Source organism: Mycteria americana, chromosome Z (assembly GCF_035582795.1).
Source record: "Mycteria americana isolate JAX WOST 10 ecotype Jacksonville Zoo and Gardens chromosome Z, USCA_MyAme_1.0, whole genome shotgun sequence".
NCBI lineage: Eukaryota > Metazoa > Chordata > Aves > Ciconiiformes > Ciconiidae > Mycteria > Mycteria americana.
The window spans coordinates 43,509,543-43,519,277 of NC_134396.1; the positions used below are offsets into that span (position 1 = coordinate 43,509,543).

The 9,735-nt window shown below is 43.7% G+C and overlaps 1 protein-coding gene across 1 annotated transcript; it reads right to left on the reverse strand.

Annotated features, from left to right (window-relative positions):
- Window positions 1-563: 563 nt before the first annotated feature.
- Window positions 564-9,535, reverse strand: MINAR2 (membrane integral NOTCH2 associated receptor 2). Its single transcript, XM_075488576.1, has 3 exons — window positions 9,317-9,535; window positions 1,552-1,797; window positions 564-743 (listed from the first exon to the last, which is right to left on the reverse strand). Exons 1-3 carry the CDS (start codon window positions 9,479-9,481, stop codon window positions 564-566), a joined length of 591 nt encoding a protein of 196 aa, XP_075344691.1. The 5' UTR covers window positions 9,482-9,535.
- Window positions 9,536-9,735: the final 200 nt, after the last annotated feature.

Sequence of the window (9,735 nt, forward strand, 5' to 3'; positions counted from 1 at the left end):
GGACTATTTTTTGTTTTTCTTCTCTGAAAAAGTATAAGGAAACATTTATGCATTTAGGCTACCTTTTTACTAAGTGCTGCATCATTGCAGCAATGCATTCAGTCACTAAGTAATATGTAAATTTTTGTTTTAGAATTCTTTGGGATATCTTGAATGCCACTTTATCATACTTTTCTATATTCCAATAATAGCTATCATAAAAAGATGAACAGGATGGTGGGTGTTAATTAGAACAAATAGTCAGCAGGTTGTCTGTATATACTATATGTACCATACCACACACACAGACCCAAATCACTAGTCCAAAGAAGCAGGCACTAAGAAAAGCAGCATATCTATAGTTTTCTTTTTTAATCATACCCATAAGGAGACATTCTGCCATGCTCAGGGTATTTGTCTCTTTTCAGGATCAATTCCTTATGCTGCACAGGAACATTGTAAAATAGTGATGTTAAACAAATTGTATTTGTGACAAAAAATTGGAATTCAAATAAACCAAGGGAGGGGAATAGCTTAATAAAAATATTTATTGAAAAAATTCCCATCAACATCATTTGGCTGTACTAAGTAAGTAAAATGCTGAGCGTGACTATGGTAATCAGGATGCAAACAGCTAGTACCATGAGCAGGATGATTCGGCAACATTTGGAATGCTTTTTTTCTCTCTCTTTCTTTTTTAACAAGGTATCATACCCAGGAGTATAAATATCCCCCATCCAGAACTGTAGATCATTAGGATTTTCCTAAAAGAAAAATCAGAAAATGGACTCAGTTCCTCTCTCTTGCACATAAAGTCATTAGAACATAGCCAGAAGTATTTTGGCTATCATCAGATAGTGATTAATGAATTTAAGGCATCGTAACACAAATGCAAGAAACTTTCACTTGAACATAGGTTGCGCTACTTGCCAGATGCTGCAAATGTTCCACTGGGGAAAATTAAAACCACACTTTTCAGCCAGGAACCAAATGTAGGACACCAGCCATTGAAATGTGATTAAAAAACCCAGAAGAAACCATGTTGTCTTCTCAAGAAGAGATGTCGATTTATAAACACAGATCTGAGTCCCTTTCCAAAAAAGGGAACAGCAGAAAAAAACTCACAAAAGTAACCCTAAAAGTGATTTGTACCAACCCTCAGGCAGGCACGATCCTGCATAGTGTGGATGAGGCAGAGAAAATGTATGTAATAACATACATTTTAATGGAATGATGTTATAAACAGTTATTATAGTGGGCATATAGTATTTAAGTGCCTCGTTTATAGTTCTTTGCTATGTAAACGTGGAAGCTGAGTTGCGGGGTGTTGCGGTTTAAGACTTTCTCTAGTCACACAGGCTGTGTTCTGCAGAACCGAAATTCCTGGAGTCTAACCAGATCCGTAGACTTCTTTTCCTGATCAGACTCATGTTAGTGTCATGTCTGTACTGGAAAATACATCCGTATTTACTTCTGGAATCCCACCAAAAACACCAAGCGGGCTGCGCAGTGGTTCATGCACAGAGCTCATAGCAATTCACTTTGCTCCAATGCAGTGCGACAGCATGTTACCTTTATGTGGCTGGCCAAGTTAGAGTGCAGCAAGTGCCTGTCATAGTCTTGCACGGTCCAGGAAGGGGTCTTTTTCTTCTCCTCCCAGTCATCATCCACCTGGATATCACTATACAAGGGGTTGCTTTTGATTGTGGATTTCAGGGTGATGGGTGTAATGTGTTTCCCGAGGGCTTTGTCTATCATTTCTTGACTGACCTCGTTCAAGTCTAAGCCTGGCAGCTCAGTGGCATTTCTCTTTTCTCTCTGTAAGGCACAAGTTAGATCAGAAGTTGGCTTTCATCTTCGTTTACCTATGACACAAGTCCCTTGCCAGAGTTATCATTTGTAATACAACAGAATCATCTTTAAAATTACATATGCAACAATTTTTCCTCATTCTGGCAACCAGCTACAGTGCAGTAAGGGAGCCTGACTGTTCACTTTGGGCAGATTTCTTCCTTCTGGGGAAAGCACGTGTGTAAAATCTAAACATTAAACTCTTTTGCAAATGTGAACTGGCATTATAATGCCTGCTGAAAGAAAGCTTCTGCTTTAGCAAAACAGTGCTACAGAGCACAGCGGTAGAAGATGCAATTCTGATGAAAGTCACAGGCATATGCTGCAGAAGCAGAGCTGTAAGGAGAAAGCAGAATGAAGCACAGGTGTAATGGTGTGTAAGGGACTGCCTTGACTGGATCTGCACCTCTGACAGCAGGGGTGTGATTTGCAGTTCTGTTCACGCTGTTGAATGCTAGACCCATGTCAGGATGTCAAAGAGGCCCTTCATTCAACTGCGGGAGAGTCCTTAATTCAGGCACTGTCAGAACTCAAAGGTAATTAAATATCTGAGCAGTCTCTCAGAAACAACAATTGTTAAATTGGACCTTTTAGAACAGGGGGGTGGCAAGGGAGGAGGATGAACAGCCCTGGTGGGATCACATTTTTAGAGAACTCACAAGCTGCTGCTTAACACAGCACTAAGAGCCTCTTCAGGAGCCATATTTTTTGATCTGTAGTTGCATGAAGGAATGCAATCAGAATCTCCAGTTCAAGCTGTTCAACGTTTTGATTCACCACAACCTTCTGTTCCCGAGACTTTGAATTAACCTGTCACTGATCTGCGGTTCCGGCAGTGCGTCAGCTTCCTGAGACCTGCTTCTGGCACAGCCCTTGCCTCATGCTAACACCTGTCCTGTGTCTCAGGGCTGCTTCTACAGAACCATCACAGTGCAAATTCAGCTTTCCTCATTAGCGAAACACCACTTCCCCATTAGCACCTTTGTCCTTAGGAACTTCATGTTGAGAGAAGGGGAGCCTTGGCCTGACCCGGTGGCCCTGCGGCAGGCGTGCTGGGAGGGGGGCACACCCCAGCCCTCTCCCACCCTTAGAAATCACAAAGGTGTGGGCAGCACCCACTGCCAGACTCCCATAAAGCAAGTGCACATCATAAACAGCTGTAGAAGAGGCTGGGACCTGAGAAACTTCCTTCTCTGAAAAGACATCTTTCCCAGGACATTTCACCTATATTTAGATCTCCAGCCATTAAGATGCCACGGGCTGGATGGACTTCAGCAGCCAAAGGGCTCGCTGCTGCTAGGGGCACATCCTGCTTCTCCTTCCACCTTTCTGATGGGAGCCCAGGGGATTCCACCTCCTCCTGCACACTGGCTCTGGGAGCTGCTCGGATCGCACATCAGCCAGTGCAGCTCCCTAAGCTGATGGCAGACTGTCGGCTTCTTCTGCCTGAGTAATTTTCTGCCCCCTTCGTGGGCTGGTGAATCCACTTTCAGTGGAAGCCAGCTGCTACATGTCATCACCTACTTCATGCATCAGTGCCTGTGCACACACATAGACATGCGTGAGTTGGTCTAGGGCAGGCAGGTGTAGAAGGAAGCGGGAGGACTGGTTTCCTTCAGAAAGGAAAGGTGGAGAAGAGAAAACAACAACCTTTGTCTAAGAAACCCTAGGAGGAAGCATCATGCTGGCATTCTTATCACTAAGTCGTGCACAAGTGACTAAGCATGTTTCCCATCAATAATTACCATTAGTAGGTGGGTGGATCCTCAGTGCCCTCCCAGTCCCTCTATTAGTTCATAATTTCCATATGTCATTCCTTAGCCTTGACATATCCCCTGACAATATTACTCCTTGCATTGCAGTTACAGCTGGCACTAAAGCCCTCTGGGTTGTACTGGCCAGATTTCAGCTGAGCTGGTGTTTTTAACTGTCGCTTCTTTCTGACTGCATTTTATTTTACTTTATTTTATTTATTTTATTTCTTATTTAAAATTTGTCATTGACCTTAATGATGCTTCCCTCAGGCTTGCTAGATAGTTGAACTTGGAGAACATTTTGTTGAAGAACGAGAACTGTCTCACCAGGGGATGCTCAGTCTCCCTAGGCTAAAATGTTGTGAAAAGAATGCAACTCGACAGTAATTTCTAAAGCTGTTTTAATAAAATGCTCCCAAACTTGGAATAGATGGCATGATGCAAAATTTGTTCATAAAGAGAGTGCTTTGTCGCAAAACTTTTTTGCCCCTTCTGTCTGGAGTACCTTCCTTTTCATGGGCATGAAAACAGGAGAATGTGGTAGCCTGGAGCAGAGGTAGAGATGGAATAGGATGAGAGGGGCAACAGGATTTTACCATGAGAACTGGACTGGAATTTGGGGAAGGAGATAGTTTGCAGAAGTTTTAGAGAACAGACACTGAAGTGCCAAGCTAGTCGGGAGAATACACTTGAGTGCAGGCAAACGCTTGGTTGTGAAACTTCTGCAGTAGATATGTCCTAGCAACTAGTTAGGGAAAAGGAAGGACAGAAGCCTGAAGCACATAAGAAAAAAAAAGGTTTAGGTCCAAGAAATGATACGGAGAAATATGAAGAAGATTGTGTGAAACATATGCACTTATAGAAGCAGAGAAACAGACGGAGATTAGATAATAAAAATATCCCTGCTAGTATTAATTCTAGCAAAAACTACATATTTTTTTCTTTTAAGATTCAAAACATCTCCCAACAGTTTTCACAGTCTTCTATGTTTTGATTCTGATTCACGAAGCAAATGTTCAAAAAAAGGGGAAAGTATATACACTGTGTCTAAGAAGCCAGTGTGAATGAGGGTGGAACAGATCAAATCAGAGGCAATTTATGTTACTGTTCACTGAATGGAAGGAGGGAACAGCAAACACTCAAAGCAGCAATAGTTATGAAGAACTCTCAGAAACTGTAGTTGAAATGTGTTGACGAAATACTCATTTAACAAGATGAAAAACGTTCAACTCTGCAAACATGTAACTGTGTTTGATCTACATATAGCTCATGAGCAAGAAAGCTGTTACGGTTTGTAACTCATGTTTCACTGAGAACAGTTTGTCCCGCTTTGACAGACCCAGAGAGCTGGCATGTACAAAAAGAGGATTCTGTAAAAAGCCTGAAGATCTGTAGAGAGTCAATGTTAGTTCCATCCCTGGGTCAAAATGTGCTTTCTCCACAGGTTTTTTGTGCTGATTATTTCATAATGCAAATTATCCATATAGTTACCTTAAAATATATATAATTAAAAATTATAAATTAATCTATATTGCTAGGAAACATTTTAATCTAATTTTTATCTTGACTTTATCCTTTTATTCTCACTGTCGTCTTTGTTGTTAGCACTGAGACAACCTGAGAGTCTAACCATTCTTTCCTCAGCCTGTGATACGAGGCATCAAGCTAATCACCCACCAAAACCATGACATCAACAGTTAAGGCTAGGCCTTGGTCTCAAGCCTATCTACCTGCAAGAAGAGATCAAAGAGACACCTAAAAAATTAACGAAATTTACTTCCTGCAAATCAAATTTTTCTTTACTGCCCCTGCCAAATGAGTTAGTTCCTCTTGTCCTGTGGCCAGCCATGGGGTCCAGCTGTGGCTGGGGGAGAGAATGAAAGTGATAAATGCTGTCGATGGGCAGCTATGCTGAAAAGTCTTATCCAAGGGAGTCTTCAAGAAACTTAGGGCCACCAGATACTGCAGGAGTTGTTTTGTAACAACCTCCTCAATCCTAATGAAAGTGGGTAGCAGGGTGATTATTATATTTGCATGTAATTTGTTTAAGACTATAACCCTCTGTTATGCAAAAGCCTCCACCCTGGAGGACTCTCCCAGCACTTGGAAAGGCACTTTTCTGATGTCTCTAAGACAGACAAAAGGTCTGACATAAAAAGCTGCTAGGTAGTAACCCAAGAATCCCTGTGAATCAACTGTATAGGTATTGCTAGGCAAAAATCTCATTTATCAGGATAAATAATTATTAGCTCTTTAGAATTTCCTGAACAAATCTGACCTCAGAGGGAATGCTGCGGAAAAGCAATCAGGAAGGCAAGGAGCAACCGAGGGTAGGTAAGCAGATCTGAAAGACAGTGGAGCAGACAGCTCACATCCAGGATTCCTGAGAATGCAAGTTTTCTTATCGAAGGAACTGAAGGGGATCAGAATTGCTTGTCAGAGACATGGCAGCATCAGGTACTACAAAGCAACCTGGGAAGCCACCTTCCCAGGTGGATAGGATAGGAGATCAGTAGGTGGTTATAAACCCTTAAGCCAAAGTGACAGGAATATTTAGAGAAAAGTAGGCATTCATAGGCATTATTTTAATTGTGCAGCATTGAGAGTACTTCTGTCCTCACAATGAATTGTTTACTTAAAGAAAGCTGTTTGTCATTGTTAATGGAGTTCTGCAGGGTTGTGAGTGCATTATATAAAGACTTCTGTATGGTGTCAGACCAAACCTCCTGCCAGCCTTGCAGCTGGCTCTGATTGCAGCCAGTTGCAGATGTCTAGGGAAGAATAAAGGAAAGAGTTGAAGTATGCAACGCAGGTATGAGCTGGGGACAAACAAGTGACTGTAACCCAGCGCCTAACTTATAGGTAAAAAAAAAATCTCTTGTCCTGGTACACTGAGAAACAAGCAAAGGCAGGACACAGCTCAGATGAGAGGCCAGTAGGGGTTAGGAGTGCAGTTAGCATGATAACTGTAATACCTGCAGGCCAAAATTTGTTTAGAGTTGTGAATTCCTAAGCAAGAGCAGCATGACAAGAAGTAGCATGGTGTTCAAAGACTCTGCCATCTTCCAGAAATAGGGAAAAAAGGGAAATACAAGCAGGAAAGAGAAGTCTGAGAATTGCCGAAAATGACCGGGTAGACTACAGGGGAGACATGCATCCCGGCTATCAGAAGCAGATATAGGGGATTAATCATTTGGTGTATGCTGAGCAGTAAAACATATTGTGGGGCAGATAGTCCAGCGGGACTGGAAATTTTCATGGCAATCAGAAAGCAGTCAGTAGGTAGCCATTCACAGGAGAAACGATCTGTGCTTTTCATGCTGCTTTTCACAAGGAAGGGCCAAGATTCCTGGACTGCTTTATGGTTTGTTTTATTCAAAGTAGACTATGAAAATATACGCTAAGCAGGAAAGCTGTTCAGTTTGCCTGATACAGAAGAGGAAAGTAAGGAGAAAGAGCAGCAACTTTTTGGTCAGCAATAGGAATTGTTATGTCAAGCTGCTTTTTATAATGGAAATAAATTTAAAATCTTATAGGTGGAGAAAACACAGAAGCACTTAAGTGCACTTGAATTTAAGTGATCTCATAATAAAGGTCTGGAAGAGACCACAAACACATCACTGAGAAGTCACTTCACACGGGGAGCCCAGAGTAGCAATAGTTTCTTAAAAGAAAATGAATTTCTGAAGAGGGAATTTAGGCTACTCTCAAGGTTTAATGACTTTGGGAGTCTGTAGGTCACACACATATGTTCTGAAATGAATTCTCCTCCCTTACCCCGCCCCCCCCCCCCAATTTCCGTTTCTGAATTAACTAACCCTTAACCCCATTAGCTCTCTCATCTTAAAGCAAAACATGTTATTCCTGCGCCATTAGTTCTCCACTGTGCCATCGTGTTTATTCTAATGTCTGGAACTCATCAGTTCTTTTCCCTTTATTTGATTGTCAGCAAAAGGGAAAAAAGGAGGCGAGCTCATAAGGGAGAGAGAATAAGGCACAATGAATTTTATCTGGACAGCTTGAATTCAGTAACAACTACACTTAGAAGTATAGGTTGTGCCCTAGGTTTAACATTTATAAAACATACTGCATTGCAAACTGCATTTCCGGAGACATGATGAGCACAGACATTTCCTTTGAAATGGCCATTCCAGGGCTGGGAACAGAGTTCCAGGAAAACCCTCTTGCTGGTGGCGAAGGGCAGAGCACAAGTCGAAAAAGCACAGGGCTCCCCACACATTTTTAATTCTCCCGCAGCTCTGCAGCCCTGGCTCGGTGACAGTGCGTCCTGTTAAACGACAATAGGGAGAAGGATCCCTGCTGCGGAGGAGGCTCTGTGTGTGGCTGCCTCCCTCCCGCACAAAAGAGGGGCTTAGGTGGGGTGGGGAGCGAGGCCAGCATTGCACCATACCCCATTGTTTGGGATCCCGCAGGCTCCTTCCCTTGGTTAGGGCTCTTTGCATGGGAGATGACGGGCGACCGTGTGTCCCCCCCTTCCAGCTCTCCGTGCGGAATTGCCAGCAAAGATTATACAATATGAGCAGAGGCAGCTGGAGGCGTTGGGGTGGGCAGAGGGAAGGGTGTCTGGGGTGGGGAGGAGGCTAGGGAAAGTAAGGGGGGGGGTCACAGAAGCGGGTGTCGGGAGAGGGAGGACTTCTGCATGTGGCTGAGGACTGGAATGGACTCTGGGAGGGAGCGGAGGAGTCTGGGGAGCTGATGGGGAGAAATGTCCGAGAGGGGAGAAGTGCAACTGGAAGTAGCTGTGGGACGCTTTAAGGATCTTTCTCTTCCCCTCCCCTTCCCCAGGTTGACAGTTTTTTGGCCTCCACTCCTCATTCCCCTGGGGAACTGGACCCCCACCCTAAGGATCCTCTGGATGCAGACCCTTCTCCATCCCCCCCCTCCCAACTGCTTATGCGCGCCTCCATCCCTTGACAAGAACCAGACCTTGGAGCTTTTGCTCATGCTCGGGGTGGGGAAGGCAAGGGGCTCCGTGGGCAGCAGGAAAGGAGCGCTGTGGAGCAGCGAGTGGGGCCCAGAGGGGTGTGAGCTGATGCAGCTGTACTGCTGCTGATCCAGACGTGAACTTCGCCGCCGCCGGCTCCAGGGCCTCTGCTAGGCAGCGCACATTTGCATTTTCACCAGGAAACTGCTGCTACCTCTATATAATAACCTGGATTAATACAGTTAGTGTGTTTCATACTTTCAACAGCTGTCTGTCAGGATAACAGAAGGTCAAAGTAGAATGAGGAAAACAAGGCAAAATAAAGAGGAAGCTACAGTGAACTATGTAGACATATATAAGCTCACAAGACACTAGCAAGAATCTCTGATGCTCTCTAATGTGCCTTTTCATCGAGTTTGAGGGATATGGCCTGGCCTTCAGATTTAAGTCTGGGTTTTTTTCTTATTTTTGCCCCTTTAGTGCAATTAATCACTATTTGACATCAATAGACTTTCTGGGAAATGCTATGAAAATGTTGCAACGAGCAGCAGAAAGCCTAACGTATTGAAATAAAGTCAGCAGATGGCCCTGAAGAGAGTGACTCTTCTCTTGAAGCCCGACCCTCACTGAAGTCAATGGGAAAACTTACGGGGATATTAGTGATTCAGATTCAGAGATGCAGGAAGCTGAATCCACAGCTGAAGTCTCAACCTCGTGTCATTTGCCTCCAGATCCCCCAAATGAGGTAGAAAAATCAGGAAAAATGTCAGCCTGTTTTGGACCTTACCTGTAAATAGACCCTGTTGTGCCACCGCTGCACGCCAGGTAAGGCTGCTTCTGGGAATTTTGCCAGGCTGGCTTGTAGAAAGGCAGAGTTTTTCACTAGAGACTTCACCTCCAGTTGCAGGAATCTATCGGGATGGTTGTTGTTTGGCAAAACGGAGAAGTCCATGTTTCTGTCGTGTAGAGTAATAATGGAAACAGCCCCAGCTTCTGCTTCCTGGCTGTGCACACTCCTTCTATTATTAATGACGTGAAGAAGGATACGACAGTTTCCTGAAACTGTATCTGACCCCTGTTTGGTGTCAGGCTCACTTATATCATCTACCAATGATAAAAGATTGTTTAGAAGCGGCAGAGCAGACAGGACATGTTTCTGTAAGTGCCTAGCTTAAGTTTTCAAGTTCAAGGTCTGTTTTGGTAGAT